This window comes from Colletotrichum chrysophilum (genome assembly GCF_026319265.1).
Source record: "Colletotrichum chrysophilum strain AFK26 chromosome Unknown scaffold_78, whole genome shotgun sequence".
Taxonomy (NCBI): domain Eukaryota; kingdom Fungi; phylum Ascomycota; class Sordariomycetes; order Glomerellales; family Glomerellaceae; genus Colletotrichum; species Colletotrichum chrysophilum.
In genome coordinates, this window is record NW_026517365.1 from 55,989 (window position 1) to 81,145 (window position 25,157).

At 51.9% G+C, this 25,157-nt stretch overlaps 8 protein-coding genes across 8 annotated transcripts; 3 read left to right on the top strand and 5 right to left on the bottom strand.

Annotated features, from left to right (window-relative positions):
• Positions 1–285: 285 nt before the first annotated feature.
• Positions 286–1,482, bottom strand: COL26b_008695 (uncharacterized protein; the record flags this gene model as incomplete). Its single annotated transcript, XM_053181444.1, has 1 exon — positions 286–1,482. The coding sequence occupies one exon, from the start codon at positions 1,480–1,482 to the stop codon at positions 286–288; it is 1,197 nt and encodes a 398-aa protein (XP_053034584.1).
• A 1,046-nt stretch (positions 1,483–2,528) lies between these two features.
• Positions 2,529–3,674, bottom strand: COL26b_008696 (uncharacterized protein; the record flags this gene model as incomplete). The annotated part of the gene is made up of 1 exon (XM_053181445.1): positions 2,529–3,674. One exon carries the CDS (start codon positions 3,672–3,674, stop codon positions 2,529–2,531), a length of 1,146 nt encoding a protein of 381 aa, XP_053034585.1.
• Positions 3,675–7,745: 4,071 nt separating this feature from the next.
• Positions 7,746–9,531, top strand: COL26b_008697 (uncharacterized protein; the record flags this gene model as incomplete). Its single annotated transcript, XM_053181446.1, has 4 exons — positions 7,746–7,953; positions 8,010–8,951; positions 9,004–9,107; positions 9,160–9,531. 4 exons carry the CDS (start codon positions 7,746–7,748, stop codon positions 9,529–9,531), a joined length of 1,626 nt encoding a protein of 541 aa, XP_053034586.1.
• Positions 9,532–9,653: 122 nt separating this feature from the next.
• Positions 9,654–11,190, bottom strand: COL26b_008698 (uncharacterized protein; the record flags this gene model as incomplete). The annotated part of the gene is made up of 2 exons (XM_053181447.1): positions 9,654–10,834; positions 10,899–11,190. 2 exons carry the CDS (start codon positions 11,188–11,190, stop codon positions 9,654–9,656), a joined length of 1,473 nt encoding a protein of 490 aa, XP_053034587.1.
• Positions 11,191–13,227: 2,037 nt separating this feature from the next.
• Positions 13,228–13,579, bottom strand: COL26b_008699 (uncharacterized protein; the record flags this gene model as incomplete). Its single annotated transcript, XM_053181448.1, has 2 exons — positions 13,228–13,528; positions 13,563–13,579. 2 exons carry the CDS (start codon positions 13,577–13,579, stop codon positions 13,228–13,230), a joined length of 318 nt encoding a protein of 105 aa, XP_053034588.1.
• Positions 13,580–17,153: 3,574 nt separating this feature from the next.
• On the bottom strand, positions 17,154–18,279 carry COL26b_008700 (uncharacterized protein; the record flags this gene model as incomplete). The annotated part of the gene is made up of 2 exons (XM_053181449.1): positions 17,154–17,233; positions 17,406–18,279. The coding sequence occupies 2 exons, from the start codon at positions 18,277–18,279 to the stop codon at positions 17,154–17,156; spliced, it is 954 nt and encodes a 317-aa protein (XP_053034589.1).
• Positions 18,280–21,645: 3,366 nt separating this feature from the next.
• On the top strand, positions 21,646–23,072 carry COL26b_008701 (uncharacterized protein; the record flags this gene model as incomplete). The annotated part of the gene is made up of 3 exons (XM_053181450.1): positions 21,646–22,155; positions 22,211–22,456; positions 22,515–23,072. The coding sequence occupies 3 exons, from the start codon at positions 21,646–21,648 to the stop codon at positions 23,070–23,072; spliced, it is 1,314 nt and encodes a 437-aa protein (XP_053034590.1).
• A 393-nt stretch (positions 23,073–23,465) lies between these two features.
• COL26b_008702 (uncharacterized protein) lies at positions 23,466–24,435 on the top strand (the record flags this gene model as incomplete). Its single annotated transcript, XM_053181451.1, has 3 exons — positions 23,466–23,714; positions 23,819–23,906; positions 23,963–24,435. 3 exons carry the CDS (start codon positions 23,466–23,468, stop codon positions 24,433–24,435), a joined length of 810 nt encoding a protein of 269 aa, XP_053034591.1.
• Between the last annotated feature and the right edge of the window lie 722 nt (positions 24,436–25,157).

A 25,157-nucleotide genomic window follows, 5' to 3' on the forward strand; every position in this document is an offset into this window, starting at 1 on the left:
TTGGGAACCGGTGGCATACGTGCGGGATTCGCACTGGATAGGGCCGTTGGCGTTTATGGATGGGACCAATACCTTTCGCTGAATCATATTTATAAATACACACTCTTTCGTTATGAAACCTACTCTTGCGCCAGTTGATGATGAGTTCCCAGACCGTCCAACAACTCTTAATAACAAGCTTCCAGATTTCAATGAGTAGACGAATCACCTACCGCCTGGCTTCCAACTGTTCATATTGAAGTCTACTTGCCCACAAGTGGACGATTGCGAACCACCTCGTCGGCATTAGATTTGTGAAGCAGACTCCGGGACACCATGTGGTGGGGTTGTCTCCTCGGCATCAACACCTCTGAACTCGAAGTACTTCTTCCATTCCGGATCGTTCAATAATTGCTGAACCAGTTCCTTTTCGAAAGCAAACTGTAGCTCAATACCCTCGTCTTCGCCGGCCGGTCCACGATGGGGAGGATACACAACAACCAATCCCTCAGCCATGGTGTCTAACAAGTGTCGAAAGGCACTGGGCTTCCCAAAGCCAAAGTCGGCTGAACACACATCCGCGTCTCGCCAATCGGTCATGGCTACAGTCATTGGTGGGAAAGAGTTGACGCGAACCGACAGGTCCGCCTTATTCCGAATAGGTGCCAGCATCTGCAAGGCTCCTTTCAGCAAGTCCTCAGTGACCCCATTGGTCATTTGGCGCGTGTAGCTCGCCAACTTGGATAGAGGAGCGTCCGAAATTATCTCAGCAGTGGTCAACTGTGGGATCGGGGAAAGAGTTGACAATGTTGCGAAGAATTGGTTTCCCTGCATACGCGTCGGCATCGCAGGGTTCGTCAGACGCTTGCTCATGGTAACACCCTCACCCCAAATTGGATAGGAAGCTGGATCCGGGTTGTACAAGGGCTGGCGGATTCTTGAGAAGACGCGCCAAGTAAGAGCGCTGATAGCGTCGTATGTGGATATCCAAGAGCCGTCCCTGGGACAGGCGGCCTTCTTGAGCTCTGATGCCTTGCTCTTGGGTATATGGAAGATCAGGCATTGAGAGAGCCTGTGCTCTGGGTGACGATCGGCCTGAGGAGGTGCACCTATGCGCGAGTCTTCTGCCACCAGTGGCGACATGAAGCGGCTGCGGTTCAAACAGCTGGGGTCGAAGGAGGGAAGCTCGCTATTGTTGAATATGGCGTAACAGTTATCTGCCAACTGTCTCACGAAATGGGCCCACCCTACTACGTCATTACTGTAATGGTGGGAGTGCATGTTGAAAATGAGTCCACCCGGTATGAAAGTAGCCTTGTAAGAAGCAACAACGGGGCTGTTGTCTGGATGAGCTTCTGGTTTTTCGCCGTAAGTCATAGGAGCGTTGCTCAGGATGTTAATGTCTCCGAGTTTAGTCGACAGAAAGTGCGCTTTCTCAATGTCGTCGAACGAAGCGAAACCATCCTGAGGAGAGTCGAGATATTGGACGACCAATTTGACCATGCTGGATTTTGTCTTGACGATAGAGTGGTGGCCATCTTCATCTTTCTCAATGGTACCGACGAGGTGCCGGGTCTGGCTGAGTGTCCTCTCTAAGCCCTTCTTTAGTATATCCGCAACTTGACTGTTGGATTATTAGAATCGATAATATCCCTCGTTACCCCGAACACCAATGACTACCAACCTCTTGTGACCATCATTGACTTTGAAAAACAATGCGTAGTTGTTGTAAGTCCTCGCCGACAAATAGTCCAGCGTAGACAACTTGAACCGCTCCTCATTCGGATCATTTTCCCACCCAGTGGGATGGAGCTGAAATTCTTCGACTCTCGGCATATGGATGATGTTGCGTCGAAACCGTCAAAACAAGAGTATGAAGGAGGGTGTTTACCCCAGCAAGACTTTGGACATAATCTGTACTTATGTAGACGGTTGCGGCAGCTTTCTTTGTAAGTAATGCAGCTTCTGCACTCCAGCCGGGCAAAGCAGATGCTCCATACTGTGGTGGGCGCCGTCGCTGCAAGGTCACCGTCACGATGAGTGATTGGTTCAAGTACTGCATAACACAGAGTTGGCATCATACTGGCATGGGGTGACTTTGTATTACCCACTGAGGGGAAGATCTACATCTAGGCAAATGGCCGATGCAGACCCCTTTTGCTCGTTGGCGCGCCATGATGCATAAAAGTCTACGGCACAGCGCAGCTGCCTCCACTGTTACCCAGTAAGTACGAATTCCTGGACCATTTGAGTTTTTCGAAGATACCTAGTACTTTGAATTTCCTTTATAAGAGACCTAAGAAGATCAGAGATCTAGATTGGAATGCATCTCATCTGCCTTTCGCAGTGCCTGAAGCTGTCTTAGCCGAATGCTCAATTTGCCCGTTTTATTAAAGCCTTCTGCTCCAGATCCACGGAACCAAGTGAAGCCTCACACCACATACTGCTTCAAACATCGGCGAGTAATCTCCTCTTAGACTATGTATTCAATTGATTCTTCTATTCGATTGCATCTATGTGTATGAAGTCGAGGCTAATTATCAGTAGTCCTACTTCAGAACACTCGTGGGCTCCTTGTTCTGTACTGCCAAGGAAACTTTATTGGGACCTGCAATAAGAGTCTTCCCTATGCTGCCTTCTTTTACTCTGCGAAATGCCTTTTCGGCATCCCTGAAATCCACCACACTAGTAATGAGCTTCTTGACGTGTACTGCGCCATTGCCCACCAGCTCAACAGCAAGTTTGTAGTCACCAGGCCCGTACCGAAAACTACCCTTCGCAGCTACCTCCTTTTGGCATAGGGACATGATGGGAAAGTTGATATCAGATTTGCCCATGCCTCCCTGAACGTAAGTGCCTCCAGCTTTCACGGCGTGAAGGCTAGTCTGAATTGAGCTTTCCGCTCCGCTTGAATCAATGACAATGTCCGCGCCTCCCTCAAGGCCGCATTGGTCAAGAAGGGCTTTGGCATTATCCTCTGCCGAGATCCGTTGGGACAAGTACACGTGTGTGAAACCAAAGTCCCTCGCGAATTCTAGCTTTTCCTGTATCACATCGACGGCAATAACTTTGGTCGCACCAAAGGCTTTGGCAACTGCGCCGCACAGGATACCCACCGGGCCTGCTCCCATCACGACAATACTTGCCCCAGGAAACGTCGTTGGCAGAGCTTGCTTTACGATATGAACCACTACTGCCAGAGGCTCAATAAGCGCGCCCTCCTCGAGGGTAACGTTCTGGGGCAGTCTGTAACAGAAGTCGAATGGAGCGGCCCAGAAGCCGGTGAGCGTGCCGTGGTGTGGAGGTGTGGCCGCAAACACCATTTCAGGGCAGAGGTTATAACGACCTGCTAGACATTCGGCGCACCATCGACACGGATAGCCAGGCTCGATAGCAACCTTGTCGCCGGGCTGAAGACCTGTCACTGCGCTACCGACTTCGACCACAGTTCCAGATGACTCGTGGCCTAGGACCATAGGCTCTTGTACCACGAAGTGGCCGATACTCCCATGATCCCAGTAATGCACATCGGAGCCGCATATTCCAGTGTAGTTGACAGCAACTATCACGTCCTTCGGTGACGAGAGTTGGGGAATCGGTCGCTCGACGAATTCGACATCGTGTGGATTCTTGAGAACGAAAGAAAGGTTCGACGTTCGTGGGCTGTAGCTGGGAGGTGGGCACTCTGAAGGCATTGTCTGCTTGGCGCCGAGAGCGGTTGGAAAGGGTGCGTTTGTAGGAAGATGTTCTTTCGTCTTCATGGATAATTGAACGGAATTTGAGAGGAGCTTGACGAATGACCATTTGCGAATTAGAATTTGAGCTTTTGCGCAGAGACCTGAACATTTATCATAGCAAGTTGGCTGTGAATGCCCAAAGACTGATTCCTCTCTTGGAGTGTGATATGATTGGTCAACTCAATCTCCCCCTTGACCCAGTATCTGTCGTGGGCCGGTTCCGAGGAAGTTGGAGAAGAGGAGTCTGATGCGGCAAGTGTAAGGATGTGAGGGGTGCCGCCGGAACCGCGTCTTATGTCGATCGCTCAGCAGTCTCGGTCTCGGTTCCGTTTGTACTGGGCTAATGCTCGCTCAATTGCGCTCCTAGCCCTTGTGTAGTAGCCCAGTACCGATTATGCATGCCAATTCCACAAAGCATGTCTTGTAATACCAGCCGGTCATTCGGTTCCGTCTTCTTCATGCTGCAACTCTCATCAATTCGCAATGTCGGAATCTAGACAACAGGCTTCGGATGACGGCTCTCCGGCTATCATTGCGAGCCGCCGGCTGCCAACACGGGTGTCTAACGCATGCAACAGATGCCGTCGGAACAAGAGCAGAGTAGGTTTTATCGATATCTTTTGCAAACAAGCGTGCTTGGTCGCTGATAGGTGTTAGTGTGATGCCTTCAGGCCGTGCTCGCTATGCGTACGAGCCAACGTCGATTGCGAGCAGGTGTCTTTGGACGAGCACCCAAAAGGCAGACCTCAAAGTCGCAGTGAGCGTCGCGCATCTAAGTTACGAAAGTAAGAAAACAATCAACCACTGGATGCGATGTATCGAAATCTCTGAGGGCCACGAATGACTAACATGCGAAAGACGGCCACAAGCTACAATTAGCCACAATGTCCGATCTGCAACCAGCCTCCCAACGGAGCAACCTCGGTCTCCGGGGGAGGACTTTCTGGCAAGAAATGTCGAGAATGGTCACGTTGCAGAAACGATCACCCAAAACGTTTCTTGGCCGTCGCTAGATTATGGGGAGTCTGAGTCTGCAATGGGCATCGCTCGCAAGGTAACGGAGTGTTCATGTTGTTACCATTCTTCCAATTTTCTGACTCAAAAATTCCCACTAGATTTATCGACTGGGTAGTCAAACAATCGACGAGAACCAAACATCAGCCATTCCGGACGGTGGGGCGGGTACCCGGACTCCTCTCCCAAGGAATGGCTGTCAGCGTCTCCCGATATCCACCATTCTCGATGGCCGCTTCCCCGACCTCGGCACGATTTATTTGCTATTAGAGGAGTACTTCGAAGCTGTCCATTGGTTCTCTCTTGTTGTGTACGAGCCAAAGTTCCGTCGCCAGCTTCAGTCGATTGAAGATGGCTATGCACATCCCTCTGAAGCACCTTTCTTGACTCTGCTGTCGACAGTGCTGGGTATGGCAGCATGGTATCAATCCAAAAAGCGTCCACATGATATTAGCCAAAATTGGAGGCTGTGGAGCGATGATTTACTCAAGACAGTAGAAATGCGGCTTGTTCAGGTCATGGATCAGCGTTCCCTGGCAGCGGTGCAGACCCTTATCCTTTTGGGGTCACATCACGTGTACCACGGTCGACCAAACCTGTCTTTTGCCCTGCTGGGTGCAACCATCAAGATGTCACACGCCTTGGGTTTACATCGGGGACAAAAAGACGGATCTTTTGATGACATCGAAGAGCGTAAGAGGGTGTGGTGGACTATCTACACATGGGATAGGTATGCATTTAAACATCCTTCTCTCCCCTTCCGTGGTGGATTCTGACAGCTCAGATTCGCTTCGATCTCATACGGGCGACCTCTCAGTATAAATGACGAAGACTACAACGTCGATCTGCCAGCCAAGTTCAGCGAGTCGCCATTCTTTGGCTCTGAGGCCACACAAGCACAAGTCACTAGCGTTTGTTACTCGCCATATCAGACAGAGCTAACACAGCTATACCTCATCGCGTCACCAGCGCTGAAGAAAATATTTGGCTCTCTATCGGCACGCGCAACATGCCAGTACTTCGACTCGGAGCACCGCTCCCTCATCACTAACGTCATTCAGCGACTCCCCTCCTGGCGCCGCCGTTTGCCGACGGAGTTATGCCTTGACTTGAAGCGGGACTACGACCCGTCTACCACGGGATGGAGTGTACGCGCGCACCTCCTGCAGTTTTTGTCATTACAGCTAACGTTCGATAACCTGCTGATCGTGCTACATCGACCATTCTTGGCTCGGCAATTGGAGAACCTTTCTTTGAGCAGTCCAGGACCGAATGGTAGCAGCGTCGCAGAAATGATTTCCCCATCAGCAAGCCACGGGGGCCCGCAGAGCCTAGCCTCACAAGGCAGTGTTCACTCCCCTCACGAGAATCAGGAACTAGGCATCGAGCCAACTGCAATCTCAGAACAATGGTGGGACGCAGCAGTCAGAACTGCCAGCGTCACGGAGCTACCACAGCTCACTCAGCTTGCCACTGAAAGCCACCTCGTGGCATTTGTGGCCATGAATATGTTCAACGCAGCGATTGTGCTGATTCTGGTTGCTCTCTCGGACCCGCTTTCCGACTAAGCCCAGGGAATAAAAAGACCGATCACGAAGGTCTTCAGATTAGAAGCGCTACTAGGCCAGAGATCGTCGTTGTCAAGCCAAAGTAGTGCCGTGCTGAAGAATCTCATACGTCTGCTTCTACGACGCGAAGGCGAAGCCATGATCGGAGCGGCTGCTTCTAACTCAGCTATGGTGGACACAGCGACGGCACCGCGACCTCTCCCTGACATTAACTCCAGGCCTGCAATGTCGGAGCGGGCGTCTCACATCCAGCCTGAGTCCGTGATTGATGTCTTAGTACACGGGCCAGATCAAGGGCATGGGTCTAATCCAAGCTTTGCACAGCGCCTGAATGAGAGTCTGGCTTCTGTCCAGCAGAGTACGTCTTCACTCCCCATAGCAAGCTCCTTTTCAGACGCTGACTTTCGCCAGTTATCCCACCGTTCCAAAACGAGTACTTGGAGTCCGGTCTTGTGTCAGAGTCAAGGGGTGATGGTGCATTGCTGGGAGGTCCATCGCAACAAATTGGTTATGCAGCTGGGTCTTCTTACCAGGATCCTACAGAGTCACAAGGGCAGCATGCAGTAGATTATGGGGCGAACGGTCTCTTTTGGCTTTGGGACTCTACATGGAGCGGCCAAGTTCCGTAATCCTCTGCAGACCCCAATTCAATGGGCTTTAACCAGTGACTCGACTGGATTTAGAGTAGCGATCCGTGGCCAGAGTCTTCTCCTGATGATCATCCTCCAATCCAGAAATGAATGATACGCGCTCTAGCTGAAGCCGAACCCCATCTAAAGACCTCGGATCTTTTCTCAATTCGCCATTATCGCAGTACCATTTACCTAGCTGCATAAAACATAGTTGAGATTTTGGCTGATCTCGGCCTCCGACGTATGCCGATGGCGCCATCTAATCTCAGTACTCCACACCGGCACCGGAGCTTTACTCCCTGGAGCTACGGCAACTGGGTTCTCTGTATACCAGATACGACTGAAGAAAAAGAAAATTCTTCGCAAGCTTTGAAGTGTTGGTATCCATGTTTTGGGCGTACGGATCCGGGCCAATCACTCCACTGACGCATATCTACGGTTCCGACGGATGTCGAGTCTTCGCCCACCCCATGTCCAGCCTGTGAACCGGTTCACTCCGCAGGGGCATGTTGTCATCTGATTCTTCAGCACGACTTCAGGTCTGGGGAAAACCAGGGATTAGGCTGTGGTTGCCCGTTTCCTATGTTGGCGCAATCGTGGGGATGGTTGAAAATTGTGCCAAGTTGACGAAGCTGCTGCGACCATACCCCGCGATTTGCAGACATCTACCGGTTCCGACGGCTCCAGGTAAAAGGCTCATGAATGAGGTCTAAAGTCGATGCTTTAAATAACCCCAGATTCTCCCCACGGGGTAGGTATTCTGGAGTTCGTCCTAATCCAGCGAATTGAAGTTGTCTTGTCACACCACCGAAGCAATGGAAAAGCCACCTGCACCAACTCTTCTGGAGTCCGCTCCCGTTCTTTCCAACGTTGTAGATCTACCGCCGCCGCATGTCTCATGGCTCGAGTCAAAGATCAAGCCGAAGACTGTCCATGCTCGCTATCCCTTCAGGGGTAAGCCTCTGGTATGGATGACTTGCGCATTCGGTTCACTTGGAGACGCCCTGTTTGGCTATGACCAAGGTCCGTCCATCGGTTCAAATTAATTCCTGATTATTTTTGACTGACGAAAAGCTCAGGTATCGTGGCCGGCCTCTTGGTCAACCCCGTGTTCCTTAAGAGGTTCTTCGTAGACTACGGAGGCGCCCATGGCTCAAGCGATGACATCAACCCCTCCATCACGGGCATCCTCGTCGCATGTCTGCAAGTCTCCGCCGCCATCGGTTCTCTCATGGCCGGCAACATTGGTGACATGATTGGTAGAAAGCGATGTGTTCGACTGGGAGGCTTCATCTACTTCGCGTCCGCCTTCATCCAAGCATTCGCCCCTGACTTTGCTACCTTCATCGCCGGACGAACCATCCAAGGCTTCGGCGTTGGTTTCTTATCAATGACCGTGCCCGTCATCCAAACCGAAATCGCCGCACCACACCGACGTGGGCTTATGGTGGGTGTCGAGTACACATTCCTCATCGGAGGGTACGCGCTCTCGACGTGGGTTGACTACGGCTTCTACCACCTCGTGCCCAAGAGCGAGTCGTGGCAGGGGCCTTACTTCATCCAGATGGGCCTCGCCTTCATCCTCTTCGCTATATCCTTCCTTCTCCCAGAAACACCTCGCTGGCTGGCGAGAAATGGCTTCACGCAGGAGTGCATACAGACTGTTGCCGATTTGCATACGCCGGATGGTAACACGCAGGCTGAACACGTTCAGCAAGTCATGCTCGAGATCAGGGAAGCAGTGCGCTATGAGGCGACTCTCGGACAATCATCGTGGAGGGAGATGGTTACGCGTTATCGAAAGCGGACGATTGTTGGCATCACGGCGCAGATGTTTGCTCAGCTGAACGGAATCAACGTCATCTCGTTCTACCTGCCCACGACCCTGGCCAAGGCTGACATGAGCCAGTCCAAGTCCCTGCTCTACACTGCTGCGAACTCGATCCCCTATGTAGCTGCGACTACTTTGTCTTGGTGGCTAGCTGATAGATGGGGACGCCGCCCGCTGCTGATCCTTGGTGGTAAGCACAGTTCTCGGCATTCTCTTACACTCATGGCAAGCTAACTATGTAGGGATCATCATGGCCATCGCTCTCAGCATTGTCTGTGCCTTCACTGAGGCACACATACCTGACATCAACGTTCGTGCGAATGGCATCTATGCCTTTGTCGTTATCGTAAGTTTACCCCCTGGCATGACACGATGATGTATGCTTACGTCTCTCTCAGTACAATGCCATCTACGGCTTCACCTGGGGTCCCATGCCCTGGTTGCTCCCAGCCGAGATCTTCCCCCTGCGCGCTCGAAGTAAGGGCATGGCGCTCGCCACCTGCTCCAACTGGGTGTTCAACTTCGCTATCGGCATGTCGGCCCCCGACGCATTCGCGGGCATTGGAGGCTACTACTATGTGATCATCGCGGGGTTCTGCCTGATATCAGTCGCATTGGCCAAGTTCTACTACGTCGAGACGGCGAATCACACGCTTGAAGAGATAGCAATGGCTTTCGGCGACAAGGCTTTTGTAGATGACGATGAGACGGTTGTCGGCGCGGCACACTTGGGACAAGGGGAGGCGGAGGCTTCTACGACCAAAGTTTGACGTCAGCGGAGAACGACCTGAAATCAGAGTGGAAGCCTTAATTATATTGTTTCAGCGTTGCCAAACTAAAAACAGCTCGTGGAATATGGATATTCGGCTTGTCATTAATAAATCATAAACTTTTACTTTTCCGATGGCTCAACATCGTACTCCACTTCGGTCCTGATGACATATTTTGCCCCCTTCCTCACGCCCGTGCCTTCATGAAGCAACGCACTAGTGTCTCCATGAGGAAACAACGCAACATTGCCCATCACTGGCTTAATTGGGTACGCATTCAGCGTCCCTTCTCTCGCCGCCGGCAAGAAGTATGTAGTCTCTCCGCCCTCGAACTCATCGTTCAAGTAGATCAAGAATGTGAACAGCGAACTCTGCTTCTTTCCTTCGGGCGAGGCGTCGTACACATACGTGTCGTCCGGCAGGACATCAGATGGAGGCCAGGCACCATCGATATGAGCGCGATACTCTGCGCCGGGGACGTAGCGGTACACGCGGAACCGGCGGTTCAGACCGCGTGCTAGACGACCTTTGACCGACGCCGGGACGTGTGCTGAGACGCGGGACCACAAGGTGTCATGGAAGAGGGGGTCGACAACCCAGTAGAAGTTGTGGGCCAGGATGCTGATGTCGCCGTCTTCGCGGAGAGGCGCGTCAGGGAGGAAATTGACCGTCTCACCGGCGGCGATGATGGCTTTGCACTCTTCTGACGAGAGAACGTTCTTGATCACGCCCAGATTCGGGACGATGGGATGTGGCTCATATGATATATCGGTGCGGTCTGCGGCGAGGGGAATCGTGTTGGGTGTATTGGTGTAGAGGAGTGCGTCGTGATGGTTGGGGGGCTTTCTGTCGGGTCCAGGTGTTCTCTCGATCATGCGGAGACCGGTAGCGAGTGACGCCGGCGCCGAATTGAATATTGTCTTGTCCAGTACAGATGCGTACACTTCTTCTGAGGGCGTAGAGGGACGCAAGTCCCAGATCTCCTGAAGGGCGATGCCCGGTGTTGATGGAATGGGCAGGGCATTCGGGTTGGTGTCGACGGGACCAGTCACGCGAAGGATGGCATCTATAACTCGGAGGCGCTGTTCGTCCTGTTCGCTGCGCTTGATGTCGGAGCCGTCTCCGCCGGGTATTGTCGACAAGCCGCTGATGACGTCCAGGTCTCGCACCCAGCGACACAGGGCGCCGAGCTTCGGCTCTTGCTCGCGGATCTTCATCTCAGCGAGAAGAATCCTGGCTTCTGTATATCGTTCATCGGTGAGGGCGGATGTGATGCGTGCGACGAGGCCGAGGTTCGATCCAGCTGCAGGTTCGAGATGTCAGTCCTTGTTCTAATTGATGTGGGATGGCAGGCGGCGAAAACGTACGAGCATCGCTTGCGGAGGCCTGACGGAAGTCGTAGACGGCGACACGAAGGTCCTTGCATGCTCGCGACTTGATCAGGTTCGGGTATTGCGCCAGTGTCTTGAGAGTGTCGACCGCGATCTCGAGCTCCTCGTCCGAGATGACCGTCTGCAAGCTCTTAGGCTCGAGGGAGGTGGCGTCGCCATCGCTGTCGGTCGGGGGCGGGGTGGTTGTCGTCGCGCTCGTCTTGGCCAATTTATTCGGCGCATCGGGCTGCGCGTTCTGCTTTCTCTTCTTCGACTTCGTCTTCGCCATGGCTGCGTCAATTGGACTTGTCGATGATGAGTTCGTGGGGTGTCAGCGGGGTGGCGTGGTTGATTGAAGGGTCCAGCTCCAGTCTGCGGTGCGACCCGTGGGTGGGGCGTTCACCGTTCGGGGGTACCTTTTTTGTGCGCTTTCCATTTTCCTCACAGTTTGCCACTGTGCGGCAGACGCCCGGCCCGTAGCCCCACTCTCGGGTCTCGGCCGAGGAAAGTCCGAAATCCACGCCGGCCGGGCCCGGAGCCTCAAGGGCTTGGACACCCGTCAGATGAGCTGATAAGCTGCGGATGACACTAAAGCATAGCCACGGCTCGCACTGAAACCTTCTCCGAGTTGGTTTCATGTTGCTTCCAAAGTGTTCTGCTTTTGGGACTCATGATTGGAGGACCCAAACGGACTCGTCGTTCTTCATCAGTCATTAGGGACAAAATCCGCTTGAACCCATGCCCACGGATTCCTAACACCTCCAGGAATCCGACTTACTCTCTTTGTTTTTTTTTGTTTTTTTTACTTTGTCCGTCTGTCTTCATACAAGTTTCATGGTTGCAGAAAAAGCTCAAAAAGTACTGTAATTAAAAGAACAGTAGCCTTGTTCATACCAAATCCAACTCAACAACATCCGTCGAATCACGCACCGCCTCACCATGCATGATGCCATGAACATACACGATTCCCACCAAACTATACAACCCATCTCCTACACACCTTAATGCAACCGGTACGTTCAAACCTTGTATAACCCAAATCTCGTCGCTCCGCTCGATCCCACCAGCAATAAGCCCCAGGCGTCCTCCAGACGTTGTAAACAAAACACGCGTTTGTTTGAACCTGTCTATGTCAATCTCTTCAGCCTCTGCGGAACTCTCAGAAGAAGAGAGAGCATGCGTAATCTCCTTGAATGCCTTTCCGAAAGCGGCATAATCACGAGCTTCCATTGAAGCCCGCACACGTTCCCACAGGCGACGGTGTTGTGACCACAACTTTGGACTTAGCCGCTCTTCACTCTCAATCGGTAGGCTTCCCTGCAGTACTTCAACAACTGCATTCATTTCAAACAAGCCATCCACTTGAGTCTGTCGATCGTACTGGGCATTGGATTCCATCTCTGGGAGGGCTGTAGCATTAAAGAAATTTTGGGCGAGTTCCAGCATCGGAGAGCACTTGGCAAAGAACTCTCGACTGTCATCGGATTGCCTGGACTTTTGAGTCATTTGATCCAACAGTTGCATCATATCCTTTGCCACAATATAACCACATTGTGCTCTGAGGATCCCTTTCAGGCGCACCATGAGCACGTCTCTAATCCCGCTAGGTGCTGGATGACATGCAGCATGGTCCCTTCTCTGATCGTGGACGAGAGTTCGCCAAATAACTTCATAACGGCTTTGTTTCGTAACCCCAGACGTCACCGGGCTCCCTGAACGACGCATTGGGCTTTCTCGGTGATTTGAAGGCGGCATACAAATCAGGGACTCTTCCGGAATTCGACCCAGGGTTTCCAATAAGTGTCTACAGGCTGATCCTACAGTTCCCAGCCCAAACCTAAAGGGCTCTGGCCGGATCACTGTATCAACATGGCAGCCAGCTAGCCCAAGTTTATGATTTTCCTTGAACGCCAGTGTTGATCGTCCCAGACCCGCCGCTGCCATGAAGCAGCTGGGCCGATGCTTGGCCATGAAGGGGTTGTCCAACTGCAGGAGGCCATCTTCGAGTTGAAAGTCAGGCACCCAAGAGGGCAGACCGTGGGGGTCGCTTGATCGATATTCTCGGAAGTGGAGGAATGAAAGTCCTATGTCAGTAGCGATGACACGGGTGGCCTCAACATATACTTCGGACACTGGTTTCTGGTAATCCGGGGAGGGAAATATAGATCTTCCATCGGAAGTCTTGAAGATTCCATGAAATGCATAAATCTTGTCCCGCGGATCAAAGCAGCGTCTGCTTCGGAACTGCTGGATCGACAAATTTTCTTTCCATATCTCGTGGGAGCTTGGATCTCGTGGAGGCTGCGTACAAAGCTAGTATCAGCTGTTACTTGGAATGTCCGTTGTCTCGGGAACTTACAGCTTTTGAGCGCTCTTGCGTGAAGAGATCTCTAAGAATCTGAATGGCGATAAGCGACTGATCAAGCTCGGCGAGGATGCCGTAATCCACTTTCGCCCGAAACAGCGGCAGGGTACGATATTTGGACTTGAAAGGAAAGTCCCGATGGTTGCTGTCGAAATCATGTTCCCCGGCGGGCATGGCCAACGTTTTGGGATCCAGGATATTGGCCATGACCAGCTTTTGAATCTGCCATGTCCAGTACCGGCGCGTGAAGTCCATGAAATTCCTACTAAATGTTTCCGGAGAAAACATGAGAGTACCACAGAGGAATAAGCATTTTGGCGAAAGGACCCATTCCTGGACTATCCATGCTCTCTTGAACCAGGATCGACTGAAGAGGAGGTACCAGCCAACAAGGTCAACTAGGTCGACAGGCTCCAGACCAAGATCCTCAAAGGCCTTAGGGTCGCAGATGTCAAATACTCGACACCAATCAATAACTAAGTCCTCATTTCCGGGACCTATGATCTCCCGGAGCCGACTGACCACAAGTTTGAGCTTTTCCACTGTTTTAGAGAGACCCTGCTTCACTAGCAGCTCCCCGCCGCCAAGCCACATGATGGTAGCACGTGCCTGACTGTAAATACGATCCATGATAGGGATCTGGTTGCTTTTTTCTTGTAAATCATCCTGGTTTATACACAGAGCGTCAATCCATACGTAGGAATATTCGGCGTCGCTCGAATGAAACCGATCTTCCCCAAGGATCTCGACGAATTTCCCTCCGCTGAATCCCCCACGAATAGAAAGGAGTGCTGTATAAAGATTTGTGGCGACAGAGACAGCATGGCCATCACAGTCAATCTCAAAGGCGGGGGATGCCCAAGCCTCGGCGGAGAAAATGTCATTCTTGTCTGTGTAGATGGTACGGGGATCGCCCCACGTGTATGAGAGAGCGAAATAGTCGGGCATATCTGCCAGGTCCACCACAACCATCGAACAGCGAATAGGTTCATGCATGGACCATGGCTTAGGTCCAGTGAAGTTGTAGAGCTTCACAAGACGAATGGATGTCGGAGTAGGTAGGGGGATGTAGCTTGGACACCGACGTGTTTCTCAAGACAGCCAACCGGTGGGTTTATGATCGAGAGAGGTCCTCCGCTTGAGTCGGAATGGGTTTGTCCAGTTATGCCGGAGTATGCCATCCCTGAGGCCCAGATTTCTTTGAGACGCGAGGTTTCTGCCTCGCATTCTTGCATCTGCTCCAGTCCCACGGGATGATTCTCTTTTGCGAAATCTCTGATGTATGAGATTGTCTTTTCAGTCGTTGTCGGGGTGATCCTACCGAGAGCTTCCACAAACATGTCCAGAGTCAGGAGTCTTTTGCCCTTGTTGTCACCATTTTCCACGAACTCGTCGCAGATAATAGCCGTTTGTATACATAATGTCCGAATATCCGATCTGGTGAAGCCAGGCGTCATGAGTGCGAGTTGAGAAGTGTTGACCGCTGAGTGAAGAATCTCATCTTTTAGAACAGCTGTGAAGACTTGTGCTCTTATTTCCGTAGTGGGAAGTCCGAGGTAAAATTTGCTTGGGACACGACGCAAGACAGCTGTGTCCAGGCGTCCAGGAAGATTGGTAGCAATCAGGACGAAAGGTGTCTCCTTCGATTTTGTCAAACCATCCATTTCGTGTAGCAGTTGATTTATATCGGACAGCTCGTGCTGGTGCTGCCTCAGTTCTCTGGCCGGGAACATTGATTCTGCTTCATCAAGAAAGATGATGCTCGGGGCTAGTAGTCTGCCCAAGTTGAAGAGACCCTGGATCGCTTTAGGTCCTTCCCCCCAATACCTACTCATGACGTCGGCCGGGGTAGCGCATATGACGACTGTTCCAGACTCATGGGCTAGGACACGAGCCAACTGGGTCTTCCCTGTCCCAGGCGGGCCATATACAAGGGCTCCTCCTGTATGGGCACCTCCCAGGAGACCGTAGGATTGTGTGGACTCGCAGCTGTTATTATGGTGGTTGAGGACTTCCTTAATTTCCCGCTCAGTCTTGGGGTGAACCGCGAGGTCGGACCAGCATGCTCCGATTGTCTGGGGGTCGACCAGAAGTGACAGCAACTTCTTTTCCCAGAAGTATGGGCTATTCCCGTTTTCGGGCTCTTGAGAATCGATCCAACGAATGACTTTCTGTGCTTTTTGAGGGAAGTTCGTCCACGCATCTGAATATGTGTCAGGATATGCATTATTCACCCCCATACATGATGTGGCACGCTTCCAGTTGCTAAATGGTTGAGACCAACTTACCGGCCACTTTGTAATAGCTCTTCTCTACCGGAGAATCAGAATGCGCTTGGCTGGCACCCGCCCGCGTGGTTGGGCCCAAACGTTTAGTGAACCCCTCCAGTAATGCCAGATCCTTCTGTGAGGTGCCTGGCTTAATCTCATCAAATGCCTTGGAAAAGTGCTCGTCCGTCAAGGGCGCCTCATGCTCGGATCTCAGTTGACCGAACTCCAAATTTTGCTGAACAGCCCAATCAAGGGCCGCTTGGCTACAGAGGGCTTTCAGGTCTGCTCCAGAGAATCCGTCGGTTACAGCGGCAAGATGGTCGACATCCACATGGTCCAAGTTGACCGTCCCAAGAAGCAGAAGGAGTATTTGCGTTCTCGCTTTGGTGTCCGGGAGCCCTAGAGAAACCTTGTGTGGTAGTCGGCGTAAGAAGGCACTGTCAAGGTCCATTGGCTTGTTGGTAGCTCCGATGACGAGTGGAGCGCGCTTGTCTTGCACCAAACCGTCCATGGACTGGAGGAACTGTGTGATAGCAGCACGCTCCCATGTCCGGTCATCACTCTTGCGGCGGAAGAATTGACAATCGACCTCGTCAATGAATATGATGCATGGGGAGAGCCTTTGCGCCAAGCTAAAGACAGCGCGAATGCGTTGCTCAGTCTTCCCTACCCAACGGTCTTTGATAAGGGCGGGGTCGATAGCAATCATATTATGTCCTGTGCTCTTAGCAATTACACGTGCCAGAAGCGTCTTTCCGGTGCCAGGTGGTCCGTAGAGCAAGATGCCTTTAACTTTTACCAAAGCTATGATCCCGGACGAGGCTACTCCAATATCAGATTGATGCTGCTGCTGCTGAATGATGGTCGTAATGGTCGTCATCACACCCTGGTCGAGAACCACATTGTCGAGTTGCACATCAAGGTCGTCTAGCAAAGAATTAGCAGTGTAGAAGTTAGTGTGTAGACCACTAATGAGTCTCTTTGGGACTCTTACTTGGGTCAATGATGCTGGACAGTAGCTCTTTTTCGAGGTGGTTGCACTTAACCCTAAGCATACGCAGCCTTTTTTCCCACGGGCTTTCCGAAGCTTCTTGACTGTTAACATGACATACTTGGCTTGTGACGCATCGCATCGTAGGACAAGCTCACGTTTATTGCTGTCTTTGCTGGATTCATCATCGCTTTTGTCAGAATCTCCCTATGGCTGATCAACAGACTGCGAGGTGACCTCCTCACTGCTTCTACTTACCTCTGAGGCGCCATCTCCCACCGTAGTCGGTGTGTCACTGCCATTGATCCGAAGAAGAATGGCTCGAACATCGCTGGAATCAACCTTTTGCTTTCTAGAGCATCTGGAGAGTAGGCGGTTGAACGCAACGTTAATACTCTCCTTGAATTGTACCGAAGCGAACTCGCTTGTAACTCGTTCAGGCAACAGCGAAAACCAGTCGTGCTGTGGTTCGAGGAGATCCGGGGGCGCCGAAGGGTATTGTGATAGTCGCGCTTCCAATCTGCGTTTGAAGGATTGAATCCGGGTTGCAGCTATAGATCCCTCCCATTCAGACTTTTTCTCATTTGACCACCCTGCTGGAACGTCCAGTGGCATAAGGGGAATTATTATGCCAGGTCGGAAGTACCCAGGTGGCTGGCCAACTCGGACGCTATGTCCACCTTTACGACGTCGATGGCACCGGCAGCTAGATACTTTCCAGGGTATTTTCGGATGTGGAGTTATGTGGTGTTCGTCAGCATCTGTATGCGTTGCGGCCATCATCATGATACCTTTTTCCCCGGCTTTCCTGCGCTGATTGACTGCGTCCTGCAACCTCCAGCCTATCTTGCGAAAGTGATGTCTGTAATTAGACGAACCGGGTGATTCTGGGCTATCACGGAGATAGAGAATCGTCGAGGCCGTCTTTGGTACCAAACCATTCGGTGAAGTCTGGAGCGTTTGGTTAGGATCAAATCCTTCCCCATACTCCCTGCATCGATTGATAGCCTTTCCCTTTTCTTTCACGGCATCTAGAAAGGCAGACAGCGCATCGTTGCTACATTTCGTCTCAGCCTCGGAAAGGGAGTTTGCCCAAAACCCGAAATAGCGTTGCGCAGCCTTTTGGGCAATGTTCGAGGTGTCGTAGCTGCCCTCGCTGGCGTCAGATTCGTTATCGCTGGCGTCAAAGTCATCGTCATTATGGTTGTAACTGGCACTTCCATGATCGGTCTGGTCCTCCCCTTGATACCTTCGGTCATAGGCTTTCTTCTGGTAATAGAAGTCCAGCCCGATGTCCTCCAGATCTTGCAAGTTGATTGATATAAGTGAAGAGTCTAATTCTTGGGCCACGAGGACGACAAGTTCATCTAAGAACTGCAAGCCGAATCTCATCTCGCACGATAGTGTGATGCTGGATTGGGAGACCGACAAGCGGCCCGCGAGATCCACCATCTGTAAGGACGCTGTGGCGTCCAAGAGGTCCTCCATGGCTTCGTGAGCTACACTGAAATAGCCGTCCGGTTTATTGCCGGCAGACCCGGGCAGCAGGTTCTCGTCAGTTGTTTCGTCGGCCATGCTTGAATCCTTAACGGCATCTGTGGTCTCGTCGACTAGCCAGATTTTGGCTTGGGCGTTCTTGAGCTCGTCGGCGGTTTTGAGATTGTCGAGGAACCACCGAGGCACCACGTATCGCAATTCAGGTTCCATTGAGGAGCCTGGCGCATCCTGGTCCTGACCTCTTCCCTCCACCATGATCTTTGCTTCGGGGGAATCGTCTCCGTTTCCGAAGCATGTTATTGATTCCGTCACTAGATGATTCGGAGCCCATTCTTCGTGTTGGACAGATGAGGTAGTCACGCTAGATTGCTCTTATCTCGCGGACAGTTTCAGCATCTTACTGAGAGATAGGAGCTTGCAATACATAACCACGAGGAAGCTAAGTCAAGCAAAACAAGGGCTACGTGTTGGATGAGGTTTGGTCGATTACCCCCGCGCCGCCTGTGGTGCCACAGTCAACACTGTTGGCGTATGGTCTGATGCTGCAGGCTGGGATGAGCGTGGGGTTGGCCAAATGGAGGGTTCCCGCATATGCATCTGTTACGAGGGGTCTCAGCTATTCTACTACCTGACCAGCTCGGGCAGCGGAAGGAAAGAGCAGGATTTCAGCAAACTACCCAGGATGACCATCTCAGTAAAGATGTTACAGTATTGGCCAAGTACCAACAAATATCTCGAAAAAAATCAAAAGCTGTACTATGATAAAACTGCTGTTGTAGCATCTGGCACCGGGCTTGGTGGTCCAGAGCAGCCGATGCAGGCCCAATGTTGGCCCGCCTGTGGTCATTCGCAACGCTCGGGATTAGTCGGGGCAACTCGTCTCAGCCTGCTTCCGCCTGCAGTCAGGATGTTATCTCCCCTGCATTGGTAGCATTCTCACGTCAGCGTGTGGGTGGGGCGAAGCTGTATGAAGAATAAACATCGAGCCGAGGGCCTACGGCTCTTCATAGCATCCTGGACTACTAGTATTACTCAACTGGGAAGAAGGTAGATGTAGAGATTGAGAAAGCCTAAGGTAGGTAGTGTCAATGGTGTTGAAACCAATCTGCAAATGGCCTAATTTGGGCTTAGAAAATCTACAAAAACCGATGGGTGTTGGATCATGGGCTCAAAGTAACTGGATGGAGACCAAGGTGTCTGATAACTCTGGCTTCCACTGAGGCTTTGACTCAGAAGTCGCACCATTCATGCCCAATGCCAGGGTGCTTCTGACTTGTATGGGTTGAACTGCGAGGTGGAGAAAGGCGGGGTCAGATTTGATCTGGTTGCTTCTTCTTGATTGGAACACCAGCACTCCTGCGCATGCGGGATTGGGCTCTGGACCGTGGTCTGTCGCCGCTGCGCGGATCCTACATAGATAACATCATCCTTCGCCTGGATACTGCTGTGAGATTCAACTATAGCCGCTTTCAGCCACCATGATAGCACTGTCAGCTTTGTAACTACAGGAGACTGGCCACTTTCCGGCAAAGATGTTGGGGTCAGAGCCGTCGGAGGCGCGGAATCGTGAGGAGAGCCGGTCACGGGAGAAGCAATTGGGTCTGTTGGAGGATCCCTCCGCACGGTAATTAGTATATGGATGCTCGTTGGTGGACTGGACACGAGCTTTCTCCGGCGGGAGGTAGCTTTAGACAGCTATAGGTCAAGAGATCTGACACAACACGATGTTCCCATTGACGGAGGGAACGAGAAGCACGAAGGGAGAAGAGTCGGGCATCAAGACCAGCAGCGGCTAGGTGACAACACATGTCGCTGCCGTGAACGTCTGTCCGGGGTCTCCACCATACTCAGATCTCGGCCGAAGAAATTCCCATGGTCTCTGCATCCGGGAACCGGCAAGTCGGATCGTTCGCCAAGCATTTGGAATCTCATGTCTCATTGCCAGTGAGTCGGAATCCTAGACATTGTCCTGCATTCTTTCCGTCGCACTCCTAAGCTCCTTTAAGAGTGTCCGACAAAGGTTATTCACATCGCCCTCATCACACAGGTTCCAATCTGGGTAATTTGACGCAGTGCATGCTGGGGTCCGTATTGGGTTGCACGACACGCTCCTGATTTGCTGCCCCCGCAATCCAGCGCGTTCCTCGACATTGACATCCTATCCATGCATCGATAACCTCGGCAAAACAACATAACCAACTGAACGTCGACAGGTCGGGTCGGGGAATAGGAAATAATCGCACGCCAGAAACACTATTGTCATCGCCGTTAAGCTAAGGCAAGTAAGCTTCATGGGCAGTTAGATGGCTTTGTTGCCAGCCAGGCAAAACGCCACCTATGCTTTACGGTCAAGATGCTTCAACAGACTTCGTGTCAAACTTTCCGCGGCGAACAAAGACCGCCAAGCAATCGTTGTTCTATGTTCTCACGAGCATATTGGTGGTGGAATTGAAGTGTCTACCCTTCTCTCGTGAACGCACGAGTCCTTGCTGTCGTCCTCATCATCCAATGTATCACCACATAGCAACCGGCTTTACTCTTAATTCAGCACGGTCTTGACGTGTCAATTAAGCATTTGCTCAGGCTTCTAGATAAATCGAGGATGCCATATGTGTTGTAGCCGTCCCGAAGCGGCCAAGCGTAGACGGCCATATTCGGCTCTTCTCCGTGTCTTAGACGTGGAACGAGCAACACCGCATAGCTTCCAATCAGAGCTCCCTAGAATCCGATTTCAAATATAGAACGTCATCCTCGAGTCTTAGACATGGTAAACACGCGCCGGCCCGCGCTTTCCAGAACAGACGCTCAATGTTTACCCACTTTGTCGCACTGCCTCCTCCCTCCCCCGGACTCTGCTCCGTCGAGTCTCGGCGCAACCAACCAGCCCCCGGTGACGCTGACCCTATGTCATTCTCTTAGGCCGTTTCCGATTCTGGTGTCCCTAAGGGACTCACTAGTCTGCCCGACGTTGCACCGGTGGAGAAACATTCCGGGGTTTTGTTGCCAGGCGCCGCCGCTAGTCAGCCCGCCATGAACGACGCCAGGTCCGCGGTCCACATAGCGAGGCGCTAGCACTTCGGCACGTTTGCTTCCCGTCTGTTGTCGCACTTTTATCTGTGCCCGCGACTCATTTATCGTTGAGTTGTCCAGTCTTGAGTGGTGCGCTACTTACTTTTACGGGTGTGCTTATTGGCCCGGCTCATTTACATCACGCTTTACCCTCCCGAGATGGGGATCTGCAGAGATCACGATAGATTCGGCTGGTGCAATTGATAGTTGGACTTCTGTGGTGAAACCGTCTCGGCTTGGAAGGGGCACGTTGACCTTTGCGCATCATCGTGCCAAGCGGTTCAAGCTCTTGAGGGGAGGAAATAGTGGTGTTGGCGGGAATAGTAGCGACTCGGGGAATTGGCCACTGACCTCATGCTTGGGGTCCGGTATGTTTAGGTCGTGTAAGATGTTATCACCAAAACAAAAGCAATGCTTAGTTTGATGGCTGAAGAATGGTATATAAGATTCCAAGTCTTCTCCTGCACAACTTACTCGAAAAGAGATACGACAGCGTCAAGATCTTGCCTCAACCCTCGACACCAGTCAAACAGCTCACCCTCAACCGTCAAGATGAAGTACCAAACCACCATCCTGGCCACATTGGCCACATCAGCGACAGCTTTCCCCTCTATGATGGGATCCAGACAACAGCTTGAGGAGCTCCTCAAGCGCAATCCTGAGCCCGTCGCCAACCCAGAGCCTCAACTTCTTGGAGGCGTGATCGGAGGTCTCACTGGAACCATCACCGGACTTCTCGGTGCAGTTGCCCAGAACATCAACCCTGCAAATGCGCGTCCAGAAAAGGGCTTCGAGTTTCAAGCTCCTGGCCCTGGAGACAGCAGAGGACCTTGCCCAGGCCTCAACCTGCTCGCCAACCACGGCTACCTCCCCCGCAATGGTCACGTTACTCTTGGCCAAGTCATTGAGGCGACTGCTCGTGGCTTTAACATGGGCGCCGATCTGTCAACTATCCTTGGTGTTTTCGCTGTCCTGGCGGACGGCGATATCGCCACCGAGTCTTTTTACCTGGGTGCTGGACCAGGTGGTGTTGGTGGTCTCAACCGCCATTCTACTGTTGAGGTAAGTCTAACTGATACCCCATCTCCGGCCAGCATAATCTAACTATATAATGCAGGTCGACATTTCAGTCAACCGCGAGGACTTCTACAACGGATGTGGTGATAACCACCACCTCTCATCCCGCATGTTCAAGCAGAACGTCGACATTGTTGCCAGCAGCGCCAGCAAGCAGTTCGACCTCACCAACATGGGCACACAGTACCAGAAGAACTCCATGTTCTCTCAAAAGTACAACCCATACCTCTACTACTTCCCCTTCCCCTTGATCGTCTCGCTCGGTGCTTTCGCATTCTACCCTCAGGTAACCCTCGCCCCCCGCTAACAAACCCTGCCGTAACCCTGGATCTGACTTGTCCCAGTTCATGAGCAACGGAACATATGGAGCCGGCGGCGTCGCCAACTATGAGTCCATCTCTTCCATCATCGGCGCCAAGTACGACGACAAGACCGGCGAGTTCCAGTACGTCCCCGAGACTTGGCCCAAGAACTGGTATCGCCGTGCCACTCCCTATGGCGCAGTCCAGACTGTCCTCGAGGGCCTTCTTGATATCTACATCCGCAACCCCGTTGTTCCCGGCGTTGCTCAGCTCGGTACTGCCAACCTCAACGCCACGACTGTTCTTTGCGACCTGTACCAGGGCATGAACTCCGTCGTGCCTCTCTTCGTCGCCGGTAGCGAGGAGCAGGTCGCCGCTGCCACCACCTGGGCCATCGCTAAGCTGGACCCCTACTTCAGCAACACTGTTCTCGGATGCCCTCTCAGTGTCTTGTCTCCCAACAACCCCTCATTCCTGTACCCTAATGCCAAGAACCAGGGCGGCCCGCTCAACACACCGCCAAGTGTTGCGAAGAATGTTGGCGACAACGTCTACTACAAGACATACTTCACTACTGCACCTACCTCTCCGGCCTGTTAATTAGACTAAAGTTGTAATGTTCATGATCGCTGTCGGGGGTAGTCACGGCGGGTATGATAGGGTGTAGATGGTTGGACGATTATTCTAATGACTGGATGACGCAGTTCTTTCAACGTTTGTACCAAGAAATAATACAAATTCACATGTTTAAAAAGTTTTTCTCGTCAAAGGGCGCAAACTCACTCACCCTGAGGTCAGAGGTGCGTAAACTTGCTCATCATAACTGCTCTGCATAGCCGATTGGGACATCTCGGCGACAATCGGGCACTTCTCGGACACTTTTCACACCTACATATTAATGACTTCCAGCAACCCAAACAGAGGGTAAATGTAATGATCAAGTCTTCACTAACTCGCGGATTTGTTTATCCTAACACTCATCACACTAGCGAAATGTCTAATTCAGACCGGGACATGATTGCCACCTCTCGTGGGATGCTAGCCAAGATGGCATCGTCATTGCTGACTCAGATGGGTATCACGAACATCACATCTCAAGGGATTGATTTCTTCGACAACGCATGCGGCACCGGGGTTTTAACTCAAGAGCTGCAGTCAATTCTGGCCAATGAGATCATTCAGAAGAGCTCTTTTCTGTGCGCGGACAAGGCTCAGAACATAGTCGACATGGTGAAGAAAAGGGTCACTGACGAAGGTTGGACCAACACAAAAGTTATGACCTTGGATGCAATGGTGTTATCTCTCACCTGTAAAGGCCTCGATGACGCATGCTGATGATTGCGCAGAACACTTCTCTCCCCGATGACACTTTCACGCATATCGGACTCGGCATGAGTCTTCACATGATACCAGATCCAGACGCTGTTTTGAATGGTTAGTCCACACGCCACTACCTAGTCTCGACTTCAGTCTAACACAAGTTACCACAGACTGCAAGCGCCTTCTCAAGCCAGGAGGCATACTCGGCGCCACAACATTCCACCGCAACAACATCTTTTGGGCCCCAGACATGCGCTCCGCCTTCGCCTCATTTCCCTTCACAGCTCCCTTCCCAGACGAAGTGCCCATGCAGCTGCATGCGCAGGGGGTTTGGACAGATCCCGTGTGGATCGAGGAGCATCTCAGAAGTCAAGGCTTTCAGGATGTCGTGGTGAAGGTCGTCGCCAGGAAGCACCACGTGAACAACGCCCAGGATTTCGTTGCCACTTTTGGGGTGATGCTTGGTTGGTTCATGGCGTCATGGTGGGATGAGGAGACGCGAACAGCGCACCCTGTGAGTGAAGTACGGGGGTTGGTGGAGAAGCATTTGGAGGAAAAGTACAATGGCGATGGCTGGGACGTTGAGTGGACGTTGATCGTCTCAACGTGTGTCGTCGACAAGGCTGCGGAGCATGACGCCTAAGCATTAGGCCTATGTACACTGCCTATGTAGGTAGTATGTATGTCAAAACAAAAGGTAAGAGGCATGTTGTCAAATGGTAGGCTTAATCGAGGCCGCTTCGAATTTCGTAACTGTTGGTCTTTGTGTGATGTTAGGTATGGTGCCGGTCCATCTTAATCTCAACGAGAGGGAGGTTCCGTCACATACGACCATACCCATTGGAAAACTCGGGATCCCGTCCGCTCTCCCATCGATAAACCAGTGAGGGCTGGAGTAGTAGTCGGGTCGGTGACGACCGGCGAATGCCCGGTGTTGTATGTTTTTTTGTTTTTTGCTCTTGTTCCTGGTTGAAGGTGGGTGACGATGTCCAACTCTTTGACCCCTGAGACTCTCCAAACACAGCGGGCTCACCCAGGTTCAAATCGAGAGGATTCCACAATTAGGAATAACGCCCTGACGCAAATCCATCTTGGAAACTGTTGTCGTATTGCTTCCGAATCATCTTGGTTAAGCTGGTCTAGGTACTTGTTCTTCCGGGGCTTCTTCATCGATTCAAGTTCGAAAGGCTGTAGATATCCCGCATCAAATTTTCTGCTCCCCCTTCTTGGGATATATAACAGCGATCAGTGATACCAAGGATATTAAGTGGACATTGATTGTTTCTCCATGTATTGTTAACAAAGCTGCGTGAGATAACGCTTTAATGAACAATCCTTCAAGTCTAGTAGCCCCTTTCTATCTAA